This window comes from Rhinichthys klamathensis, unplaced genomic scaffold, assembly GCF_029890125.1.
Source record: "Rhinichthys klamathensis goyatoka isolate OS25496 unplaced genomic scaffold, OSU_Roscu_1.1 h1tg000019l_1, whole genome shotgun sequence".
Classification (NCBI taxonomy): Eukaryota; Metazoa; Chordata; class Actinopteri; order Cypriniformes; family Leuciscidae; genus Rhinichthys; species Rhinichthys klamathensis.
In genome coordinates this window covers 3,743,880-3,771,528 of record NW_026606570.1, presented here as the reverse complement: position 1 = coordinate 3,771,528, position 27,649 = coordinate 3,743,880, and the positions used below count along the sequence as shown (strand labels likewise).

Here is a 27,649-nt window from a genome sequence, read left to right as displayed (position 1 = left end):
ATAATCAAATGTCTAGATAAAGTATCACATAAATTACCAATAACCAATTGGCATTCCAACCTAAATTCAAGGTTAAATTTGCTAAAATGGAGTCAGATAAAAGTAAATTGGAATTAAACTACTTTGCCACACTGAAAAGGCCGAACATGCAGGAAAACCTCACCCGCTTATTAGAGTCGTTGGGACGATTGGGTTGGTCTTACACTAGTGAATCAAAAGGACTAGTCAAAGTATATGTTATATAATATACTACAAAATGTGAGTTCCGTTCTTCAAATCGTGCTTATATCGGCAATTTCTATAGCTCTAAAACCTGATTACTGCATTTACATATCTCCGGATTGAATAGGCTTAATTTGCAGGTTGGACATGTCCCCACCACTTTTTGCCAGACTCGGTATTGTCCCCACCACTTTTTTTGAAAATATGTCGTTGCATGGATATACCTAATGCAAATTAAACATTTCCAGTTGATGTTTTTCTTAAATAAGAGGCGATCTGGCGCTGGAATGTGTCTTCACACAGACTAGTGTGTCAAACTATCGCTAAATGCCGTTGCAGACTCTCTATTATTTCCGGCAAAATCACTAACAAAATGCACACAAAAGTGTCCCTGCTCATGATATACATTGATTGATGAACATCTTTGATTTTGATGAGAAGAAAAAAAGCACTGTATGAGGGCGTATTAGGCCCTGTTCCAAATGGCACACTTCATATGCACTTTCGGTCTTGTAGACTTATAATGGCTGCCGTGTTCGCATGTCCGTTAAAGGGATAGTTCACCCCAAAATGAAAATTCTGTCAGTAATTACTCACCCTCATGTTGTTCCAACCCCGTAAGACTTTCGTTCATCTTCAGAACACAAATTAAGATATTTTTGATTAAATCTGAGAGCTGGATCACTCCTCCATAGGCTTCTAAGGGATCAAAACTTGCCGGCCCAAAAGTTATGAAAGACATCGTTAAAATAGTCCAAGTGACTACAGTGGCTCAATCTTAAGTTTTTCAAGCGACGAGAATACTTTTTGTGCGCCAAGAACAAACAAAAATAACAACTTTATTCAACTATTCATTTCCTTCTCTGTTGGCGTCGAGTTAGTTCACGTAGTGTAACTGCGCAGCGCTTCTGTGTTAGCCTACGTGTGACGTACAACACAGAAGCGCTGCGCAGTTACACTATGTGAACTAACGAACTAACATGTCCATGCAGAACATGGACATTAACCCTCTAGGTTTGATTCACATGCAGTATGAGCTTGAACTGAGAATAACATCATCTTAATGGGTTACTGATCTCTAATCTGTATTGTTGCATTCAGGAGAACATCTGGATTTAAAATCTTACACATGGAAGTAAATTAGAAAGTGTGTGCGTAGATATGCAAACTTCAATCACGTACCCAGAGCTGCCACCCCCAGTGATGGATCCTCCAGTTACACCTGCAATCTGGCCTGATGTTAAACCTTCTGGTTCTCCTGAGGGTTCACTGACAGAGCTGTTGTGCTGAATCTGTGTAGTGGACAGATCCATGGATGTAGAGGAAGAGAATAGGCTTGTGTGTGTGGAGTCAGACTCAGTGCTCGCAGACATCCTTGCAGTTGTTCCAGTGAAGTTCTCAACACTGTTATCTGCACAGATATCTACGTGCATTGAGATTCACACATAACCACTTACAAAACCCATAAAAAAAGCAAACTGAACACAGCATGATCATAAAGATGATGTACATGGCTCAAATATTAGCCAACAAACATCAAGATCACCCTGGGATAATTAATCTAAAAAATAAATACATTTGAAAACACATTTTCGGTAAATAAGTTAATAAATAAAAAAACAACAACCTGGTAACACTTTACAATAAGGTCTCATTCATTAACATTAGTTAATCTATCAACTATAACGAGCAATACATTTGTTGCAGTATTTATTAATCTGTCTTAGTTAATAAAAATACATCTATTGTTTGTTCATGTTATTTCACAGTGCATTAACTAATGTGTTAACAAATATAACTTTTGATTTTAATAATGTATGAGTAAATGTTGAAATTAACTGTTCATTCTGAGTAAGTTTATTCTTAATTCATATTAACTAAAATGTATTGTTATTGAACAGGAAAGGTTAAAAAAAATTAATTTAAATTATAAAGGTATATTGTTTGACACAAAATTACATTACTGACCTGAATGACTGGATATCTTGGCACTTTAGTCGCTCTCCTCTCATCTGTCGGTTTTATATTATTCTTTATATCACATATACTATATATAACAATCTGGATCACTATAACCCACCAGATCTGTATACTGAAATTACACTGACTCACCATTTTAAGAGGGTGATGTTATAAAAAGCCCCAGTCTCTCCATGGATTTATTGCATGCAAATTATCCGTGAGGAAATTAACAGGTCATTATTACAGGTATCATATGTCAACATTCATGTCGTGGTATTTTCTGTGATGTTGAAATCATTAGAATCTGACAAAAAAATAAAAACTGTCATGAACTGCTCAGAGACACAAAGGTTGAGGATCCAAAAGCAGTATTTATTAGGAATAATCCACAATCAATTCCAAAAACAGACAAATGGTCAGTCCAAACAATGATATCCAGAACACAGACAAACCGAACAAGAGAAGAGAAAACAAAACAAAACAAACCACCAGAAAACCAAGGCTAGGAAATCAGTGTAACATTAGCAAGACTGAGCAATGAATGAGACAGAAACCAGGGTATAAATAGGGTGAGCTTGATGAGGTAACAAGACACAGCTGATCCGGGCAGTGAGTTATGGGTAATGAAGTCCGAGATAAAAATTGCAATGAACAGGGGAGTGCCCTCTGGTGGCTCTCAAGGGCACTCCAGTATAGGACCATAACAAAAACACTACAATAAATAATTCAAATGTACACTAAGTGATCTCTCCATATTAAGTTAATTTTAATGTTTGTCTGTCATTAATGATAAACAATAATTTATACAAAAATTCCCTAGTTCTTGAGTAGGCTACTGGGAAAAAAACAACAGGCTACAGAAATGCAAAAATTAAGGTTCAAGGAATGATTTTGGATTGTTTTTGATGCAGCTTCTGGTCCCACTTTATATTAAATGTCTTTAACTGATATTTGCTAACATTTAAATGTCATTGGATACAATGCACTAATTGTGTGCACGTTTTTACTTTGTAGCCTAATTATATTTAAAAAAAATAAAAAATACTTGTATGTAATTACATCTGCAGTTAATTTCAGTAAATACATCTCTAATATCTGTTCCCTTACCCTTAAACCTAACCATATCATACCACCAGTCAGCAGACCTGTCCCTAACCTTGCCCGTATCCCATCTCAATAGCAGCAAAAGTGTTTTGCAATAGCCTACAACATGAACCCAATAAGTTGTACCTAACCATTTTTGTACATTGTAGTTAAAGACCAATATAGAGTGCTTCCTTCTTCCATTTTCTCACAAAATGTTTGTTTTTTTCTTGTCTCACTTCACTCAATAGGGGTTAATAGTTGGATTTATCTTTAATTCTCTTTAATAGATTGGAAAAAACAATGTGTCTAATATTTATTAAATGTTGACATGCTTATTTACTTAAAAGAATGATTTAATTAAGACTAACTTGTTCTTCTGCTGTATCTATAAAATACTACTTAAAATACTGCTACTTTAAATAAGGAGGTGATGATTTAGGCTAATTCAAATTAAATAAAGAGAAATTCTGAAATGGTCTTGATTTGTGTCAAGAATCAACTAAAAAGATAAAGCCATTCATAAAACATTACTTAAAAAACGTATGGCAAGTAAAATTGTGGAACATGACAGGGATTTAAACATGAATTTGTGAATGTACAATATTGAAACAAAAATCATTAATGGATATATAACTTAAGCTCGGGAAGTGTCCCCGTAGGCATATATTGCATGTGATGTTTCTGTAATAGGTTTAATTCTTTATAATGCACTTGAAGCATGAGGAAATCTCGTTGTGTGTCCACATTATTATTAACTTATTTTTTGACACGGTTTATCAGTAAAGACTGTAGGGAAAACTGTGAAGCAGTGGCATGGAAAGGTACAACAAGGAGCATTTGTAATTGGTCCCAGTGAGAGGAAACTATGGGGACTGAAGGGTGGTGGAAGTCACATTCTCGTCTTTCCTAGATCAGCATGAATGGGCAGCTAAGAAGTGGGGGTTGGTTGGTGGGACAGATGGATTAGGATTGTGTAGGCTGTTTGGGAACAAAGGCTCGCCTGTATGTGCACTCAGCACGGTGTGATTGTAGCAACCACAATTCATAAAGTCAGTGATCCTAAAGCTTTTATGACCTTTTGCCCTTTTCTCATGTAGTTAGCCTAGCATACACAAGGAGGCTAGACGACATAAACATATATCTACAAGTTAAAAAAAAAGCTCATTTATCAATTTCAACGAGACATTTTCAGTCAAAAAGACATTGTCCTTGTTGTGTATTTAAAAAAAAAAAACACCGAAAGACTCATTTTAAACGTAAATTATTTAGAAACAGAATTGTCTTGGGGTTGTTAACGGTGAAGAGCCTAGATGGCGCTGTTGTGCGGATATAGTGTAAGTGGAGTCGCTCAATGTAGCTGCGTGCTCTCCAGTGTTGGTGAATCAGTTCGTTCGAACAGTTCATTTTAAAAAAGGTTCAGTGAGTCTTTACGTCATCACGTGGTCCCCAGCATATCCAGTAAAGCCACATATAGGCTAATTTTGATGTTTGAGTCATTAACCTTGAATTAAAACAATAGCATTTTAACAATAGGCCTACTACTATTATTTTGTTTCTCTCCACTGCAAAAAAAAAGCTATTAATTAAACCAGCTGTTTCGTGAAATAACAGCATCTTTTAGTAGGCCTAGTAGCATGTTATTCGGCCTATTAGTCAAATCTTTCGTTCATTCGAAATGCTCTCAATATCAGCTCACGATGCTGGATTGATTCAGTGAGCTGTTGATTCATGACCCGTTCTTGTCAAAGCAGATTTCTTCTTCACAATGTAGCCTAATGTTGATTATTTTTATCCATTTATCCATAAATATTAAGTGTTTGAAGACAAAACCCTATTTTTCTATATTTTACAAATATTTTGTTTGTAACTATTTTCAATAATTGAATTAACAGGCCTGCGAATTGTTGGGCTGATAGGAGACTTAAATGTATTCGTTTTTGTTCACTTGTACACGTTTTCCTTTTCACGGTTGTAGCCTATTGATTAGCCTTGATTTTTTATTCATTGATTAGCAGCACGTATGAGTAGTAGCATAATGTATATCGTGTTCAATAAAAAAGAACCGCTCAGACAGCTCAGTCCGGTACGTGAACACATCATTTTTTTTGTGAACCGGTTCAAATGAATCATAGAAAAGATCCGACTCAAAAGAACGATTACGTTCACGACTCGGCCATTGCTGTTCTCCAACTCTAAACCCGCCGCAGGAATGAGCAACGCTCGCCGAGCAGCGGATACGCGGCCGTTCTAAACAAATAGCCTGTTTTAATCGTTCCTGCGGACGTTTATGCAAATTCGTATGACTGACAAGTATATATCACATGCTAACGTGGGTCGTCAGTTCACTAACCTTAACATGTAACAGAATACTCGCTAGTCCCGGCTTGTGAAGCAGGAGTGAAGAGCAATCAATCACCGGACACCACCGTTATTCGTGTTTGTACAGTACAGTGAGCGCTGCTGAGGCAGGGGAACCGCTGCGCTAATGCTTCCCTGACCACACCGACTCAGCGCTGCTATTTTAACGCGGTATCTTGTTTTCGACCAAACATCAGATCAGGTTTTATAGCGGGACAAGATGTTGCAAGTGTTGATTTGCGGCGTTGTGGTCTTCCCCGGTCTCTTCTTCACTTTTAGAAAAGTGCTTCCGTCCATTTTCAAGCAGTGGACAGATGCCGACGTCGTGCTGGTCAGCGAGAGGTGAGTTTGGTGACAGTTGAGCAGTTCGGTAAGGCCAGACAGCTCTTGTATTATCATGTGCTGGTTTACTGCTGTTTGGTAGTAAAACGAGTCTCACTGTCAGTTTGAAAGGTCGGGTTTGCACATTTCACAATAATATTAACATAAAAAAGCTAACTTGATGGAAACGATCATACCAGCTGTTAAAATGCAGATGCAGTGTTTGCATCTTGACCTGTAGCAGGGGCTTCACAGACTCAGGGACCCCCAAACAGGCTCTCAGCCAACCAAGGGACCCCGGTTTTCAATATCTATCCAGGACCTTGACAGATCCCATGGGCACCTGGTTAAAAACCCTATACCACTTCGAGTGATAGATTTATATGTTGAGGCTTGTGTGTTAAAGGGATCAATTATGTTTATAATAATCAGACTATGTTGTGCTCATGTTATCCTATGATATGTTCAGCTGATCTCATGACCTTAATTACTCCCTTATCAACTCAGCCATGGATAGTCCATGGAGAATGAGCATGAATTGACCAACTTCCAGAAATGCACAGACCTCTTCTATATTTCCAGATTTCCATGCAAACAAGCTTGGGTTAAATAGGTCTTCAATGATCTGATCTGTACCTGAAGGCAGATCGCTACAGACACATCTGGGTAATAAACCCAGTACACACAGTCAACTTTTAACCACTAGTGTAAGATATTCTCAAACTCAACATCTGAAACTAGCCACTATTTAAAAATTGCAAATGAGGGGAACCTTTATCTGTGGTCATCCATACATGCATTTTTTTTTGCAGATAAGCAGTTTCAGATCAGTTCTGGGTGGGTTCAGCATAAATAGTCATTGACAGTAGTTTTGCGCTCTTGTTAGCTTATACAAGTCACATTTATTTATATAGTGCTTTTCACAATACAGATTTTTTCAAAGCAGCTTTACAGAGATAACAGGAAAATAATGCAAAAAAGTTTGTTTCCAGAAGAAAATAGCGTCACAGTCCAGCTTAAAGGGTTAGTTCACCCAAAAATGAAAATTAAGTCATTAATTACTCACCCCCATGCTGTACCAACCCCGTAAGACCTTCGTTCATCTTCGGAACACAAATGAAGATATTTTTGATTAAATCTGAGAGGTGGATCACTGCTACATAGGCTGCCAAAGGGAATGATACTTGACGGCCCAGAAAGTCATTAAAAAAAATGTTTAAATATTTCATGTGCCTACAGTGGCTCCACTATAAGTTTATCAAGCGACGAGAATACTTTTTGTGCGAAAAACAAAACAAAAATAACGACTTTATTCGACTATTCCATTGCTTCCTTGTGGGCCTGAGACGAGAGTTCAAGAGATTTCCAGGACGCATGCGCGAGAACTGACATTCTTCTTCTAAATGATCACATTCATCAAATTTTTCCTAACGATTCGCTAGCTGCCCGCCCCATAAGCAGGCTGTCAAAAAAACGCGTCTCTGTAGGCAGCCTGCCCGCCCCTGTCGGTGATTGGTTGGAACACTGTTTATTTTGGTTTTGAGTGGTGGTTGTACCCATTTGTTTTTGTGTGCAGATCTCAGAGCCTAGGCTGCCTACAGAGACGCGTTTTTTTGACAGCCTGCTTATGGGGCGGGCAGCTAGCGAATCGTTAGGAAAAATTAGATGAATGTGATCATTTATTTTTGGGCCTGAAATCACTGATACAACCTTTAAATATAAAATAAGCAAGCCAAGCCAATGGCAACAAAGGTGGATAAAGGCGACAGTGGCATTATCAACTAGCCAGAGTTTTGAGATCGCAATAGACGTGAAGGACTATAATGCTTTAAGAGCTCGCTCAAGTACCTGGGAGCTAAGCCATTTAGTACTTTGTAAGTAATCAGCAATATATAAAAATTTATACAATGTTTAATTGGGAGCCAATGCAGTGTTGACAGAACCAGGCTAATGTGGTCATACTTCCTGGTTCTACTAAGAACTCTAGCTGCTGCGTTTTGGACCAGCTGTAGTTTGTTTATTATGCGTGCAGGGCAACCACCCATAAGAGCATTACAATAATCTAGCCTTGAGGTCATGAACGCATGAAGTAACTGTTCCGCATTTTTCATTGAAAGCATATGTCGTAATTTAGATATATTTTTAAGATGGAAGAATGCGGTTTTACTAGAAACGTGGCTTTCAAATGAAAGATTGGTATCAAAGAGCACACCCAGGTTCCTAACCGACGACGAAGACTTGAGAGAGCAGCCATCAATTGTTAGACAGTATTCTAGGTTAGTACGTGCAGAGGTTTTTGGTCCAATCATTAGAAACTCTGTTTTTTCAGACTTAAGTAATAGGAAATTACTAGTCAACCAAATTTTATATCAACTATGCATTCTGTTAAAGGGGTGGTTCAGGATTTTGGACATCGGACCTCATTTCCAAGTTAGCCTGGGTGTTATTTATCAGTGGAGACAGTTTTCAAAAAATGTAATCCAGTCCTTCCAGTTGCATAGTTCGCCGGTGCTAGGCTAGCGCGAGTCAATGGTATCTGCTAGCCTGCCATTAAAAACAGTTTTACCCACTCCACAGTACACCAAAAGCAAATAAATTATAACGCCAGACTATCGATGTAAATGTCTGTTGAGAGAATAATGTTAGAAATCAAACTACCTTTTCATCGCATTGCAATAGTTATACTTTGTTCCCTGTATTAATTAGCACAGTCTACAGCAGCGGCGGACTGATATTAAGTTACCTAGGCAACCGAGAGAGGTAGTGAGAGAGAGAGGTAGAGAGAGGTAGTACAGGTAGTACAGGTAGTCCCGACTGTAGTGCGCTTCTGTTCTGTGTTTATTTTTCGGCGCAGTACTACTAACCAGAGTAAAGTAAAATTCCACCGCTGCTGAGAAACTAGTTCCTGTAACTGTAATGCGATCATTGAGTACTTTGATTTCTAACATTATTCTCTCAACAGACATTTACATCGATAGTCTGGCGTTATAATTTATTTGCTTTTGGTGTACTGTGGAGTGGGTAAAACTGTTTTTATAATGGCAGGCTAGCAGTTACCGTTGACTCGCGCTAGCCTAGAACCGGCGAACTATGCAACTGGAAGGACTAGAACAAATGTGTTCTAAATGTTGATCATTAAAATAAAAAATAAAGGTGCATTTGCATCTGAACGGTAGGAGCTTTTTGGAAAATTCTTAATGTCATTTTTAATAATACATCAGGTTCGCGTCTAAATAATCGGTCTACTGCTGCTGATATACCTCTGCGTCCTCTGTCGTCTACACCAGTGCAAGTTTGTGAAAGCAGTTGTATCAACACTCTGAAAGGGGGATTGTTACAACCATCAATACTCCATTAATTTGCAGTTGAATGTCTATAATAATAGTATCAATATGTTGCATAACTACAGTCCTGTAATTCAGGTAACAGGTGGAAAAAAATGCTTTTTTCAAAAACACTTATCTAAATCTCGAAGATCGGATCAGATCGGATCGAATCGAATAATGATAATCAATTCAAGATCTTGAGAATCGGAATCGAATCGATTCTTGAAATTTGAATCGAAACCCAGCCCTAATTTAAACCATGCTAATGCAATTCCACTAATGCCAACATAATTTTCAAGTCTATTAAAAAGAATGTTGAATAGCCAAAAATACATCTACTAAATATAAAATAAAACAAGAGTGTGCGCTCAGCTTTGAGATATTTGGGCTTCATCATTTTATTGCAGAATTTTACATCTATTTGGTTTATTTTTTAATTTTAGCAGTGGCCATAATCCTAGCCAATGCCTATGTTTGCTTTACATGTCTTTGCTTTTTCTGAGCCATCCACAATTTTGCGGTGTTTTATAAAGTTCTATCAGTGTTTGTGTGTTCTGCCTGGAGGTCAGTTACTATTATGGCTAAATGGCAATATTTTGTTTTAATTTTCTTTGACCTTTTTTATTGAGTTCCTGTTGTGCTAGATCAGGGGTGCCTAATCCTGTTCCCGGAGATCTACCTTCCTGCAAAGTTCAACTCCAGCCCTGATCAAACAGAACTGAACCAGCTAATTAAGATCTTCAGGGCCACTTCTATTTTTTTTTTTATATAGCGCTTTTAACAAAGGATTGTTCCAAAGCGGCTTTACAGTGATAATAGGAAATTAAAGTAACAGAGATTGATTTGGTTTTATAGCAGCTCTAGAATAAAGTTATTTTCAAGCTAAAGTTAGTTTTATTGATTCACTTCTGTTGCAACGATCATTAGTTATTAACTTAGGGGCCGCTAACACGACACCGTTTTAACAGAAAACTCTTAAGTTCTCTCTACACAAACTTCAAAAACGCGAAACCGTGAGAATGCCGATGGCGTGCACACACGTATTAAGAGCCCACTCCACAGGTATGCGTGTTTGAATATATGTGCGCAGGCTTCCCTAAAAAAACAACATTCAACAAACTACTTGTCTGGCCTTAAAATTTATAATACAGAATTTTTATCGCTTCGGCGTAGTCACGCGAACCAGAATTATCCCGACAACGATTTATCTGTAGAGAGGTAAGGGATGGGAGGGAGGCCTTCACAGGGGAGAGACTAGTTGAAACTTCAGGACTGCATTGTCGTCGCGTTGCGTTGCGTCGCATCGCGTCGCATCCATCACCAGAAACTTCATCATATCTGGATACGCCGGACTGCGGTAAACCTCGGAATAAACAGAGAGACTAATATTAGCATAGATGCCATTCTTCTTATGATGTAACGAGTACATCAGGATTTATGGGAAGTGTTCCCGGTTCACTTGATAATTACAGGCAGGTGTGTTGGATCTGAACGCAGGGTAGGTAGTTCTCCAGGAACTGGATTGGGCACCTCTGTGATAGATTCTTCCAATCCAATCAATTAAATCAAACACCAAAAATGATGCTGTATCAGCATAAGAATATTCTTAGTAAGGGCTGGGTATCGTTCAAAAAATTTTGATACCGATACCGGTTCCTTTATGATTCTTTATTTCTATACCAATTTTATGAAATCCGTTTTAACAAGATTACATTACATATTACCTAAAAAAACCTGGTTTTATTTTTTCAGTTTGTTGACTTATTTTACAGACTCAAAGACTCGCGCTCAAGCGCGCACATAAAGCTTGAGCACTGGCAAAAGTAGCCTAATGATTATGAATGTGTCCGGAAAAAATAGTAAGGAGACATTTTAATTGTTTATTAATAAATGAGTGTTATCTGAGTCAGTGTTGGCTGCAAAGATGAAGTTGCTGACTTGTCATCTCTGCAGTATAGAGAAATCGCGCCTATAGAGAGAAATGCACCTTTCATTTGGATTACATAATCAGAGAGTATTTGTTTTTGATTCAAATTGGTTCGTTTAAAAGTAGACATTTGAAGCTTTCGATATGCCTATTTCTCATGTCTGTGAGGCAAGTAGCCTATACGCTGAGTTTCGGTTAATTTATGTGACGCGCTCCAGTTCTTCTTGCAGTTGAAGACGGAGCAACTTTCTGCTCTTAAGTTTATTCCGTGCACTGTCAAGTGCTTCATCAGATTTGTTGTGTTGCTGGTCTTAGCAGCAATTATCTTGTCGCAAATACTGCATCGTGCGCTGTTGGCATCAAGCCTGGTGATACGTAGCCACACTTTTGATCTTTTCCACATCTTTTACATATATAGGGGTTGGGACACTTACACACTACAGCCTCATGTGTGAGCTACGTCTCTGGGCGTAACCGGTGTAAACTAGTGTTTTTCCTTGATGCCTCGCCACAGCCAATCATGATGCATGCACACTGACATTGACGAGATTAACCCCTTAGGTATTGAAATTTGGTAACGAGCGACAAGACATCTTTTGATACTCGATGGTATCGAGGCAATTCAGTCGGTGCCTAAAAATAATCAATACACAGCCCTATTCTAGTAACAAAAGGGTCCAGTTCTCTGGGCTTTCGCACCGGGTAGTTATACTCAGTTATAGGAAGTAGCCACCAGGGCGGTCCCCCGAGAGCTAAATTTCCCCTAGGACAGTTTCCGCCAGTAGAAACTCTGAAGTGACATAAGCAGGCTGACAGCGACGTCATTTAAGTGCGGCATTCAGCAACTGGAGGATGGAAGACGCCGTGATCAGGGCTGTTTTTGTTGTGTGTCGTGTCGTGGGTTTCGTGATAACGGAGACAGAATATAGATGTATAAGTTATGCAATTGAAAGAGCAAAAAGGAGGGCTAAGAGACGAAATCTCCTATGACAACTAGCAGTGCTAATATCATTGAGGCTGAGAAAAGAACACAATACCGCAGATAAAGGCCTTTAGCATTAGCTTTCTGAAATTTTATGTCTTATCGCTGCTTTCCATGTTCGTGGATTAAGTATGTATAAACTCTGTTTACACTGCTTTTTAAAAATGGCGGGTGCCAGTGTTTCGTTAGGCATGCATTCGGCTAATCAATGTACATTTATGCCACTGTTGTATTGTGCTGGGTTAGACCCTATTCTGAAGTAGGAGCTAATTTATCATAACTAAAATCGCGAATGTGCCAAAAATCGTGTAGTTCCGCCAATAGTTATGGGACTATGAAAATGTTCCTCCGGTGCGAAAGCCCCTTTAATTCAGAATTGGTTCTTCACGTTCCTTCCCTTTCAAGAAAACCAACACTCAGCACAAAGTTTATAGAAATTGGCTGTTTTTAGATTCAGTATATTTTTGCAGACAGTTTGAGGAAGCCAAGATAAAAACGCTATAGGAAAATCAATAACTAATCAATGACAAAATACAACAGCTGCATCCCTGAAGTGAGTTTGTTATCTGCCCTTGTGTATCAGAAAAGATACTAGATTGCATAAAATTAAGTTTTGGCCCAAACTCTTGTCAGGCAGACTGATCTCATGAAATGGCGTATGTATGACACGGCAATTCGTATTTCCATTTTTGGCGTGCTATCAACACGCATAATCGCTTTTCAGCGTGTTTATCAACGCCGTTGACTTAACGTTACATTACTGTATATATAAATATATGACCTACCCCAACCCCGTCCCTAAACCTACCTGTCACTGGGGTTAATACCATTTATGAGTGTTCCCCTACCATCCTAGGAAAAAAAATATTGCTCCCCAGATGTAGATCTACATTTTGCTTCGTTTCGCTCGGACATTTAACGGCGTGTACATACACGCGGAATCACTCGAACATTTAACGGCGTAGACATACACGCGGATAGCTCAAAATGCGTATAGATAACACGCCACTTGACTTGAAAGTGGCGTGTATGTTTACGCAAAGTCATGATGCCATGTTGTGTCAGGAGTGTCATGTTTCTTGAGATGTTGTCATATGAGGGATAGTTGGGTAGTTGATCTTTGATCTTGGTAGATGGTAGTTAGAGGATGTGCTGTGAGACTCTGGACTCAGTGAAGAGGATGGAGGTTGTTAGAGGAGTGATAATGAAGTGACGCAGACTCTGGACTTTTACACAGAAGTGTTGATTCAATCAGTTCTCTGTGTGTACATGTTAGAATGAGGCAAACAGTCTGAATGATTCTAAAGCTGGGCTCAGACTACAGGAGTTTCAGGCCGATTTATGCCCGATTTACCCCTCCCGACATTCAAAGAAAAAATCGCGTCCAGGGCATCGGTCGGTTCAGATTTTTGGCCCAGATTATCTGGTAACCTCCCGATCTGCTCTCGGACACATCGGGGCTGCCCAGACAATGTCAAACATATTAATATTTTACATCAGAATGATTACGACTATGATTACGTCAGTACTTTCACAATAGCCAATGAGAGACAAGTCTACAAGGAGATGGAAGTGACGGGACTTTTGAAATGGTGAGTGACCGCAAAAAAAGAAAAGCAGCTGTACGGGTCTGGTGAGCAAAGGAGATGGAGGAATGGCTGGTCAAAATGTGTCAACAACACGGGTGTTTTTTCAAAGAATAAGTATTGATACACCAAGTTGTAGACAGTAGACAAAATAGCAGGGTTTCCCATACATTCATTAATTTGTGGCGGCCCGCCACAATATCAACGCTGACCGCCACGGATTGATTTTCAGATTTTTTAACTATTTAATATGGGTAAAATTTTATTTTATTGTAGAGCTGCGCGCAGCTTGCTCCCTCCCTCCCACTCGCACAAACTGACAACGGAGACGCGAATAGCCCCTCCTCTTCGAGCACGATCTGAATCAAAACATGAGCTTGCGTTGGAGGACGGATTGTTGCCGGTGCTTATTCCTCCAGAATCAATCCGGTGTTGAATGGTTAGTATAATGAACACTATAACTCTGAGAAGTTAGTCTATGTTAAACGCTGTCGCGTTTCCATTACAGATTCGCGCAATTTTTTTTCTCGATAAAAAACTATTGCGAAATGACGGTGTTTCCATTAAACGACTAAAACGTAATTTTTTCCTCTCGCGATCAGTCATTCCAAAAATCATGGCAACGGACTTTGGTAGGTTTATATATATCACAGCCACCACACTAGACATTCTTATTATTATTAATGTAAAGAGACGTAGGCCTAAGCGTGTTATCCAAGCATTAATGGCAAGGAAAGACCCTTATACTGTGAGCGGCACATGTGAGGTGTTTTCTCACTTATTTCTGCTCCGAGGTCTTGATTGTGGCATTTCTTTGAGGTTTAGAAGCCAGTATTCCTGTATTTGGTCTTTTATGAATTTAATAAAGAATTCTGTCTCGTATTCTGTCCAAACACACATTTTGGGTATCTATACTTTACTGGAGTAGGCCTAATTATTTTTCAGCCGACTTTTTACTTCTACTCCTTACATTTTCACGCAATTATCTGTAGGCTACTTTCTACTCCTTACATTTTAAAATAGGGCTGTGTTGAAAAAATCGATTCACCAATTCTGAATCGATTTTCATATTAATTTCTATAGATCGATCCGTAACTCAGAGGATCGATTTAATAATAGGCTTACATTTTCCCCGTGAACTTTAACTTGCCCCGACTGGGAGATCCCTTAATGCGCATTGAAAGGCTTTCACTCAGCGCGCACATTGTTACGACAACGGGCTTTGAGTGAGTCATTAAACCGTTCATTCAACGAACACGTTCAAAAAAGCTGATTCATAAAAAGAGATGTAATGAAACGAGGTGTTAATTATTTTTAACTTTGAGTTCCACTTTTCAAGGCTCAGCTGAGCAGCAATTGCGTCGCATGGGTAACGCTGAAGCTGATGCTTCACTTATTAGAGACCAATATGGCATTGATTCAATGCGTGAGCGTGACTCGCTGATTTTATTTCCCCGCGGCTTCCTCGCGCTGTGAAATGCTGACCAGCGCTGCTGCTGACGCGCATTTATGGTAAATAACCGTGACGTGAATGTTAAAAGGATGATACGACAAATATTTCGCTTTCCTTTGACACGGCAACCTTTTTCACGAATAGGCTACATATGACTTCAAAGACAGACGCAGCTAATCGCACGCGCTCTGCCGATCTCTCTCATTTGTCTGTGCGAAGCCTCTGTAGGCTACACATCACATTCACCACGATAAACAGTCTTGTTTGTTATCATTATGAACTTGTTTAACATTCAATACACATGCATGAAGTTCAAAACAAGAAGGGTATAGCCTTATAAAAAAACGTGAATATCGCGGTTACTTGCAATCCTCTGCGGTTGACTTGTCAGTAGCGCGGTACTACAAGATTGCGGTAATCACGACAGCCCTGCTGCTGATATACCTCTGCGTCCTCTGTCGTCTACACCAGTGCAAGTTTGTGAAAGCAGTTGTATCAACACTCTCTGGAAGGGGGATTGTTCTTTACAACCATCAATACTCCATTAATTTGCAGTTAAATGTCTATAATAATAGTAATGTAGTTGCATAATAATAGTTATGTAGTTGCATAACTACAGTCCTGTAATTCAGGTAACAGCTGGAAAAAAATGCTTTTTTCAAAAACACTTATCTAAATCTCGAAGATCGGATCGAATCGAATCGAATAATGATAATCGATTCAAGATCTTGAGAATCGGAATCGAATCGATTCTTGAAATTTGAATCGAAACCCAGCCCTATTTTAAAAATAGCCTCGTTACTGCTATTTCATTTCGGCTTGTTTTCATTTCTGCTTGTCATCGTAAAAAAAAAACAAAAAAAAACTATCCAGATAAATCGCGCCATCCGGATAGAGTGCATTTGATTGTGGTTGGATGAGAAGTATAAACATATACCATTCCGGTTTGTACGCGGTGCATTGCACCTGCAACATTGTTGCCATCAGCTATATCAGAGCTCTCAAGTGTCACGCATTGAGCGTCACAGTCACTCATTTCGGTCTTTTGTATTTCTCTCGCGGAAAAGCTGTTTATAATATATTTAATATACTGCAGCACCCAAAATGTCTCTGGCCGCCCCGCTCTCACTATGGAACCGGCAGGAACCAAGCGCGTCTCCCCTGGAGTTCTGCAGTCGAGCCTCCCACTTATCAGCCAATCAAAAAAAAAGAAAGGGGCTAGACAATAGCCAATCAGAAAATAGCACTATTGTATCTGGGTAAGATTTAACGCAACAACCAAAGAAAAAAAAGCATATCCTGGAATTGTTCATGTGATTGTGTCACTCCTGCTGCCTGTATTCAAAACTTGAGAGCCCTGCTATATAATTGAGCATAGTACATACCAGGAAGGTATCAATCAGGATTATGAGTTATTTTTATTTTTTATTTTTTGATTAATCACTTGGATTAATCATTCATTTTGACAGCACTAACGTTTAGTGTATATAGACAAGACAACCATACAAGGGTATTTGTTACTAAGCCTGCCCTGGGTACACCAATTTTCTTGTCCGTTGCCCTCACAGATTCCTGCAGCTAAGCTTATGTACATTTATATTCCAATAAAGGTTATTGATAACATGCCTCTAAAGTTTGACTTTTTGCACCATTACAATACATATAAGCCCCTGTGGCGCGACCTAAGCTTTTGTCCTTTATGCACCCCCCACCCCCCCGGTCCCCGGTCCCCAAACACCACACCACCGCAAATAGAATTTAATTCTGTGGGAAACACTGAATAGTTGACAGTAGACAAAATAGACAGTATCTATTTTGTTTACATCTTCCCTGTGAGATCATTTGTGATGCAAAGCTGAATTTTCAGTATCATTACTCCAGTCTTCAGTGTCACATGATCCTTCAGAAATCATTCTAATATGCAAATGTGATGCTCCAAAAACATGTTGATAACAGTTGTGGACAAATTTTTTTTCTTCAGGATTCTCATTCTTTGATGAATAGAAAGTTCTATTTAATTTATTTGAAATAGAATCTTTTATAACATTATAAATGTCTTTTTATCAATTTAATGCATCCTTGCCGAATAAAAGTATTGATTTCTTTTTCTTCTCTCAACCCCCCCCCAAAAAATAAATCTTACTGACTCCAAACTTTTAAACAGCAGTATAATGTTACAAAAACCTCTTATTTCAGATAAATGCTGTTCTTTTGAACTTTCTATTCATCAATAAATCCTGATTTTTTTTTTTTTTTACATAACTGTTTTCAACTTTCATAATAATAATAATAATAAACGTTTCTTGAGCAGCAAATCAGCATATTAGAATGATTTCTGAAGGATCATGTGACACTGAAGACTGGAGTAATGATGCTGAAAATTCAGCTTTGTCATCACATGAATAAATTACATTTTAAAATGGGCTATATTAAAATAGAAAACTGTTATTTTAAATTGTAATAATATTTCACAATATTATTTTTTTAATCAAATAAATGCAGCCTTGGTGAGCATAAGAGACTTCTTTTAAAAACATAAAAAATCGTACCGATCCCAACATTTTAAACGGCAGTGTGTGTATCACATTCTTTCTGGGAAAAGAAAGCATCACTACAACTTATGAAAGTGAACCGCAGTGTTTTAGCATTACATAAAAAGTAGTGTCACAAACTTGACAATGTCATTTTAAAATCAATGTAAAAAAAAAAAAACCGTTTAAATACCAACAAATGTTTGCTCAACTTGGTAATCTATAGTTATATTAACCTGAAAACTTAACATCAAGAAGAACATCCAGTTAACCAAAAACACCAGAAACTAGGAGTGGACGATTAGTTGTTTTAATTTTCTTTGTTATTAAAAATAAGATCAAAGAGGCAAATTACAAACAATAGGACAAATACAATAAATAAACAGTTATTTAAGTTTTTCCAGTAGGTCTACATTAGATCTATTTATCAGTAAAATTCTAGTTAGAAACAGAAACTGAATAATCAAATGTAATTGTAAAACACTGCATAATCTTTATCACATTAATTACATATACAGTAGTCAACATTTGAAGTGGATCAAAACCTTTCATCAAAGTTATGCATGAATTAGGGATGCACCGATACCACTTTTTTTCAGACCAAGTACAAGTACTTACATTTGGGTACTTGCCGATACCAAGTACTGATATGAGTACTTAATAATACCATACAATTCTTCTAACAATGTTTTATTTTCATCAGATGTTTTTCACTTTCTGACTGTTACAAAGTAAATATACAACTTGTATTCATGTTAGGGATGCACCGCTACCGATACCAGTACTCGGGGGTCGGTCCGATACTGTGCTCATGTACTCGTACTCGTAAAACTACCCCGATACCACTTTAAGGGGCCGTTCACATATCGCGTTTTTTGCGCGTGCAAATTCATTATTTCAAATGTGGGTTGGGTACTTTAGCTCGTTTTTCCAGGTGCACCTATGTTCATGGTTGCATAGCAACGACAGACGCAACGGGAGGGCAATCGCTTGTGGAAAGGAGGACAAAGCGGTGCGGCCGCGCTTTCCACGCGTTTTTAGACGCGATATGTGAACGGCCCCTTAAAGTGGTATCGGGGTAGTTTTACGAGTACGAGTACATGAGCACAGTATCGGACCGACCCCCGAGTACTGGTATCGGTAGCGGTGCATCCCTAACATGAATTTTGAACAATACCCTTTCTTGCCTTAGGACAACTTTTATTAACTTTTTTGATCCACTACAAATGTTGACTACTGTACATTGATTCATATTTATCCGGTCAAGAGCAGTGAGTGATTTACTCTTTTTCTTTTGCTGTTTGACAGACAGCAGCCAGCAGGTATACTGTTTTAGGCTGCTGTCACTTTAAGACCTAATGCACAGATCCTATTGACACATCCAATTTCTTTGCCAACTGTTTACGTTCACTTAAGACATACACAACTGTGTTTACATGAATACTCGCCAAGATAGGCATAACTATGTGTGTATTTGTTCGTTTGAGTGCAATAAGCCATGAAAGAGAACTGAATTCAAGATTGCACACTGTCCAAGAGACAGCTTTCTGTTGTTTTTCGCAGCTTATTGCGCTTAATAACTTTTTAACATCAAGAAAGTCACATGTAGGTAACAGTCGCATACCCAGTCTATTCCCTGCTTTATGTGTCGGCCTAAAACTTTTTGAAGTAGCCTATTAAAGTCATTTAGATATCATTGCAATATTCATATTGTGATATGTACATTTGTGATATTTCAATATATCATGCAGCCCTAATTTTAAGTGTCAGAAACATCATTTAAAGCTGCAGTCCGTAGTTTTTCCTCTTTGTCGCCATCTCTGTTCGAAATCTGCAATTGCAGTTCGCGGAATTAGCAACTTTACGTGGGTTGTGACTCGGCACAGTGATGAATCCAATGTTTTGAGGAGAATGTGCGGCTGTCAGTCACTGCGCTGCGGTGTGGATACTGTCATTCGGAATCACAGATTCTACTTTTTGGAAGTATGATCAACATAAGAATTTTCACCGGAAAATGTCATCTAAACAAGTAACATCCACTTTTGTTCTGACCAACTAAGGGGAAAAAAGCATTGCAGTAAATCGCGCTGATTAAATCTAACGATCGCTTTTCATATCACGTCAAACAGTGCAAATTATACTTTGTTCTCAAATTGTTAATGTTAACAACATCAGCATTGCGTGACTACATTTAATGTGTTTTAGGGCTACCTGTAGTTCAGTACTCCGTAACTGTATGAATTAAAGGGTTAGTTCACCCAAAAATGAAAATTCTGTCAGTATTTACTCACCCTCATGTTGTTCCAACCCCGTAAGACCTTCGATCATCTTCGGAACACGAATTAAGATATTTTTGATGAAATCTGACAGCTGGATCACTCCTCCATACTAGTCCATAGGCTTCTTCAGGGATTGAACTTGCCGGCCTCGAAAAGTTATTAAAGCATCGTTAAAATAGTCCAAGTGACTACAGTGGCTCAATCTTAAGTTTATCAACCGACGAGAATACTTTTTGTGCGCAAAAACAAACAAAAATAACGACTTTATTTCAACTATTCATGTCCTTCTCTTTGGGCCTCTAGTCAGTTAACGACGCTGGTCATGTGCGTGATGCGTGTGACGTACAACAACAGAAGCTTACGCTATTACACTAGTGAACTGACTCGAGGCCCAAAGAGATGGACATGAATAGTTGAAATAAAGTCGTTATTTTTGTTTGTTTTTGCGCACAAAAAGTATTTTCTCGTCGCTTGATAAACTTAAGATTGAGCCACTGTAGTCACTTGGACTATTTTAACAATGTCTTTAATAACTTTTCGAGGCCGTCAAGTTCAATCCCTGAAGAAACCTATGGAGGAGTGATCCAGCTCTCAGATTTCATCAAAAATATCTTAATTCGTGTTCCGAAGATGAACGAAAGTCTTACGGGGTTGGAACAACATGAGGGTGAGTAATTACTGACAGAATTTTCATTTTTGGGTGAACTAACCCTTTATGCGAACAAGTGCGCTACTGTTACATAATTGAACCATTGAAATGTCTTACCTGTCCAGCAGAGAAAAAGCCGTCTCTGCATTCGTTTTGAACCCCTTCAAAACACGGAGTTTCACGCCACCTTTCAAAAGCCCCTCTGATATTTATCCTTGTTTTCGCAAGGGCCCGGTTGCAGTCTCTTTTTTTTCTGTAGCCACTCCGAAGTCTTTTGCATTTTACGACGGGTGAATCTCCAGTTGTCACTGGTGATTGTCGTTTGAACCTTTCTGGATCCGCCATCAAATTGAAAAGTTTAATTATATCAAGTGCTGTGAGAAAAGGCTATAAATCTCCACATCCAACATCCTCACACGGCACACAATATAGCCTACTAGCCAAGACTCCTCCTTTATGTGTACAGATGTGACGTAATGACGCAAAGACATGCTCGAATTTCCCACGGAAATCCACCAGTACCACTGGAATTAAAAACATTATTACAAGTTTACCGTTTTGAATCGAGCTACGGCAAGCAGATAGTTTTGAACACTGGCTAGTTATGTACTTGCTCAAATTTATTTTGGATAATTTTTAACCCAAAAAAGTTACGGACTGCATTTTGTCTCAGCAAAGTAACAATATGAGCCAGGGTTTCCATTGTCCGGTAATTACCGGACATTGGCCGGGAAAAAGATGAAATGTCCGACAAAAATAAATCTCTCAGTCTCCGGTCAAATTGTCCGATTAAAATTGCGTAATAATCCCGCCCCCCTAACACAATATGAATTTGAGAATAAGCCTAAAATGTATAAAGCAAAAATACACAGACCTTTGGCTATGTTATAAAGGAACAGGCTCTACCGTTTGAAAGTTATTAAACAACATCGCATGCTGCATTTCAAATAAAGCGCACGCCTAGAACGGCTGTAATATAGACCTAAACAACGAACGATTGAGTGAGACGTTTCAAATATGGCCAGGCCCAGGCAGGCTAGCCTTAAAGGAACACACCAAGGTTTTTTTTTTTTTTTTTAATTGGGGTTATTCACGGTCTCCCCTACATTTAGATAGGTGGGCAAATGCATTTTTGGAAGCACAGGCGAAGCACTGCTACTTGGGCGCAGAGATATCACGCAACACCTGAAATAAAGCTTGCCACAAATAACTGGCGAAAGTAATGATTATGCATGAAACATTTGAATTATTGATAAAGTTGATAAATTGATCAAGTTGACGATGCAGACTCGCCATCTTCGCAGTAGTGAACGCGCGCGCCTATAGAGAGAAGTGTGCACGCGCCGGCGCCTCCGTGTCCTGATTATATTCTCCACTAGGCCTATATTTGCTTCTTATTTATTAATCCAGGCAAATTTGTTGATGAAACATTGATTAAAATTAAGATACAATTTATACAAAACGAAATCTTCAAGCAAAAATAATATTCGAAGTTCGCTGGGTTGATTATTATTCGAAAATCGCACCCCTCCACCACATGCACGCACACATGCATTAGGCTACACACCAGAGCATGTGAGCAAAGCGGAGCGGTGTGACGCTTATAAGTTAAAAAACTTAAACATACGTTTCATATTTATAAATAATATAATGTTATTATTTTTTTATTTCATCTATGTTGATTATATGAAAAGGGAACCGCATGAGATGAGTAAGATAGGATCATAAGATGACCAATATATTGGAAAACATTTGGAATGGGTCAGATTTTGACCACTTATTTAGTTTTGTTTTGTAGGAAGCCTTTCTTTAAAGTTTATTTCGTTTTGTATAAATTGTATCTTCATTTTAATCAATGTTTCATCAACAAATTTGCCTGGATTAATAAATAAGATGCAAATATAGTGGACAATATGAAGTGTGCATTTCTCTCTCTAGGCGCGTTCACTACTGCGAAGATGGCGAGTCTGCATCGTCAACTTTATCAATTTATCAACAATTCAAATGTTTCATGCATAATCATTACTTTCGCCGGTTCTTTGTGGCAAGCTTTATTTCAGGTGTTGCGTGATATCTCTGCGCCCAATAGCAGTGCTTCGCCTGTGTAGAGTCTCCGCAACGGCGATAGATTGAAACGCGCGTCCGAGTGAAGATTGCGCAATTCGCGCAGCGCGTCGTCCATGCAACTGATAGCAGCGGACACGAGCGCCAGGCTTGATTTCAAAAACAACTGATTTTAGCGCTAGATCTCTTATTTAATAGCGAACTAAATGAATGATCTGCTAGTTAACTGGAGATGTTTTATTTATTTGTATTAGGTACATCCGTGCCTCAATGTTTCAAAAAGTGAATGTGTGTGAAGTGAAACCATAGTAAAAAAACAATTGGTGTTGATTGACGCCAATCGGACGTTCATGTTTTTTTCCGTCTATTTGAAAGTTAGGCTAATAATAACATGTTGCATTCTATACGGCCTGATTATGTCATTTTTTAAGTTACGTAGCCTGCCTCCAGTTTTCCTCAACTTGACTAATTAAGAGGCGATATTTGACCGGCATATCATCAAAATGTCCATTAAACGAAACCTCTGCCGGTCACTCTGACCGGCACCATTTTTTTCTAGCGGAAACTCTGATATGAGCACAATTTATGTGCTATGATAGACGCTGCCTTGTTCATGTTTGAGTGCTCTCTGAGTGCCAAAGCTTTCTATTTACAGCGTGTTTTTACAAGCGTTGAGCATTGCAGACAATCACAATCTTATTTGTTTAACTCGTGAACGCAAAGGCCTATCAGAGCAGAGATGCTAGTCAGTTAATTAGTCAGAATCCGCTTAACACCGCTGAAAACACAAGATTTTGTTTTGTTCAACACGAGGTGCAGCTCGCGGATCCTTTCATTATAACCAACAAACTGTAAACACAATGTAAATAAGAGATTCATTGTACAATTAAAGGTGCCGTAGGTGATTCTCTGCAGAATTTTTTTTTAATGCTGTTTGAAAGTCTCCTCATATCCTGATAGCAATCACTCTGCGGTCTAAATGTATTTTTATAAATATATGTCGTCTGTGGAAGCTGTAGGACAATAAAATGTTGCGTTCGGTTTGAGCGGTCATATAGCACGTGTTCCCTGTCGGTCAATGTGTGTTTGCATACCACTGCGCAGGCTGTTCACGCAGACATAATAAGTCATCAATGTGTTCACGTACGCTGTGCTGACAGAGCGAGAATGGCAGGCAAGCAGCAGCAACAACCTAACTTTCCTTCTGAACCGACAAGTGGCACTAGCAAAGGATCTACGATCTATATCTTCATTGGAGCCAAGCAGACTCTCATTGTGGAAACCCTGTCATGCAAGAAATATTATTACACACTGACAAGTTTTGCTAGCTAAACAAACCGGAAACTTGCAGCATCTAATTCTGTTTTCAAGAATTTGTTTACGTTTGGTATTGTAGCGTTACTAACTGTACTGTAATGTTTTCTCACTGGTGAATGACACTTGATATTGGTATTGCAGTAACATTGTCTCTGGTCTTCTTGGCTGTGCGCGATCATGCTTTCAGGAGGCCTGGCTTTGGACAGCGATTTGCAGGAAGGGTGGGACGTACGCTTTTAGTGCTATCAGGCTAAAGTTAGCATTTTCTCAGATGTCCTACAGCACCTTTAAGACAGCTTTTTTATTATTACTAGAGTTTTCGTGAGAGTGAAGAATTCAGTGAGCTAGTGCTTAAAGGCACACTGTGCAAGAATTGTACCTTAATATAACAGCTTCAAAGTCATTTCGGTGGTAAACAAACTCATAGTAGGGCGAATCATCCTGGTAGTAAAGCTTGGAGGGGACGCCGCTGGAAAAACCAGCAATGCAAGTTTGACAGGAGCGCCCCCGACAAATCTCACGAGAATCACGACATGCTTTACGGCAACGACGTCAGACACATCAACAACAACATATGAAGCACGAAGATACTTGAGCGCATTTCAGACGTGATACTCGACGATGGAAAAAGCAAAGAAAACGCGGTCGGAAGAGACTAGGAAAAGGAAAAGAGAATCTGACCGCGTGAGGAACCGGACAAGAGTCCCACTCGGTCGGGCTTTCACTAGTTGGCGCGAGCTAAAAAGCACCACTGGATGCAACAGTGATGCTGACCTGGCGATCTTGTTGATGGACTAGTAAGAAAATCTTTCTAAGTTTGTGTGCATTTTATTTTGTGATTTCACCGGAATGAATAGAGAGTCTCCGCAACGGCGATCGATTGAATAGCGCATCCGAGTGAAGACTGCGCGCGCGCCGCCACAAGAGACACTATGTATCCATGACCATGACACTGATAGCAGCGGACACAAGGTATGAAAATACCTGGGGGTGAAGTAAGAATTCGCCTAAGGCCACAAGGCCGAAGCTCTTGGGGCAACATTTTAAGCAGTCTAGACACTAAAAGGGTCCTGGACTGACTCAAGCAGATAAGATCTGTGTCTAAAGGTCAGGCCAAGTTATAAAACCTGACAATGGTATACAGCGAGGACCAGCCGGCCACCACACAGATGTTGCCAATAGACACTCCGCTAGAACATGCTCAGGAGGAGGCCATTCCTCTAGTGGAGTGGGCCCTCATTCCAATAGGGCATTGTAAACGCAAGCCAGTGCTATTACATCCACTATCCAATGGAATAGTTTTTGCTTCGTAACGGCAGCCCTTTAGTGCGGCCTCTGAAGCACACAAAAAGCTGCTCCCACTACCTGAATGGGTACTCCACGATAACCACAACATAGACCTTGAGTGTGGATGGGGTGCACTCCCCATCCAGCAGCTCCTGTAGGAAGGAGGGCATAAAGGTGCCTAGTAGAGGGCTCTCTTCTCTCTGAAATAGTATTCATGACACTCTGAGAGAGGCGTGGAGGCTCCCGTTGAGAGGCCACAGATGGAGGCCCCACAACTCGGGTTGGGGGTGCCAAATTGTCCCATTTGTCTGTGGGATTGGCCATGGAGCTGCTGTCAGCAGCTGCACCATTTCGGGGAACCATGACTGGTTTTGCCAGAGCAAAGATGATTCAGTTGTAAGCGCCATCTTCTGGTCAGACGTGGGAATTTATTCGGCATGTGACTCTCACAGTGCATTATGGGTATTCTTTAGGCGTTAAGCGTACATTGGTTGTACACTCGTTATTGTAGTGCATTGTTGGATTGAATGAGTGCACTCAATAACGTCCACTATGGACCCCACTACAAATGGCTGTCCCCTCAAATAGTACCCTATTTAACTCTCTGGGGTCTAAGGTGTTTTTGGGGTCCTTGAGATGTTTTGACATGCCCTGACATTTGTGCTTTTTTCAGTTGCTTATAAACATATTAATGGCACAGGTGAAATTACACTCTATTTAGCACAAACAGGGCTACCATAATATGTGAGCAACATGTATGTACATGTTTGTATTTTTGAGAGAACATTGTTTATGCATGGTTATTGAAAAAACAAAAAGTTTCTGAAATAAGGCCACAAAACACATACTAAATATCTACCCAAAAGACTTTTGACTAATGGATGTTGTCGCCTAGAGTTTTTGCTTCAAAATGATCTGAAAATCATCCTGCCTAATCATTCACATAAAACAATACATTGATTTAAATTGTGAAAAAAAAAATTTGTTTGGAAAGGCAATATGCGAATGGGCGTGAACGGCCCAACCCCCTCATGTATAATTAGGTGGATCTCACCTGAGAAGACAAAGACCCGCATAATGAGCCTTTCATTCAGGTGTGTCACACAAGAAAGAATGCAAGGACTATATATATATATATATATATATATATATATATATATATATATATTGTGTATGTATGTATGTGTATGTATGTGTCTGTCTATGTATGTATGTATGTATGTTAGGGGTGTGACGGTTATTATATAACCGTGAGACCGACGGTTATAGTTGAACACCGTCATTAGAACTCTATAACCGCCAAAACCGTGCTATTAAAATATTTTTTACAAACATTTTTTATCATAGAGAATGTTTAAATACTAATATCAGCTTAAGAGGGAAACGGAGGCTGCTACTACATAAATTCAAATTTTGCAGTTATATTGTTTTGTTCAGTTTGGTACTCTTTACAACTGTTAACACTAATGACGATACAGAATCGAATACGCTGTTTAAGGAAATGGCTGATTTGGCGCAGTTGCTGAGGCGATTTACCGCTGTCCTGTGACGCGTTCAATGAAGGACCATAACGTAGAACACATCGCTAGTGCTAAGCGGCTGTTCATAAAGGATGCATCTTTTGCGGTGGAATGGGAAATAACAAGGTAATGAGACGCAAGTTTGACTTTTAACTTGAGCGCAGCATTTTTAGAATGCCGTTTCATTTGCGAGACGCGGGTGCAACACCAAAACAAGTTCGTCAAGCACAAAAAAACGTTTAAGTTCTAGGCTACTGTATGTTTGAGATGTCATGTTTTCATGAAGGTTGAAAGCTGCTATTATTATCTTTGTTTTTACAAAACATTTACTACTAATAATATTTTCCACGTGGAGACATTTCCCCGCAATGTAACGTTACGTTAGGCTATGAATAACAGGACACGACACACACATAAGCGTGCACATACACACGACACACACATAAGCGCGCGCATACACACACACTGGTCCACTATCTTTGTTGGGACTCTCCATAGACGCAATGGGTTTTATACTGTACAAACTGTAGGCCTTTATTCTGTCTCCTTACACTAATGAATTAGTTTGTATGAACATTTTCATTTGTTTTTTTCTTGTATACTTTTAAGTTTGTTACGTCCACATATATACTTGGCATCTAGAGGTTATGGGACGCAACATACAATAAATAAAGAAAATAGAAAGTTGTTTAATAGTAATATGTTTTTACTCTATTGAGGAAATGTGATGTGATAAATTAAGAAACAGGCAGAGACCAAACTGAATTTGTACTTGCTTT

General features: G+C 39.1%; 1 protein-coding gene across 1 annotated transcript in view; it reads left to right on the top strand.

Moving 5' to 3' along the window:
• The first annotated feature begins 5,411 nt into the window (after positions 1-5,411).
• The window catches only part of tlcd3a (TLC domain containing 3A), a 40,801-nt gene continuing 18,563 nt past the window's right edge, over positions 5,412-27,649 (top strand). The window contains exon 1 of the mRNA XM_056236210.1: positions 5,412-5,970. Coding sequence (XP_056092185.1) covers positions 5,849-5,970 — 122 coding nt within the window. The 5' untranslated portion in view covers positions 5,412-5,848. The remainder of the gene's footprint in view (positions 5,971-27,649) is intronic.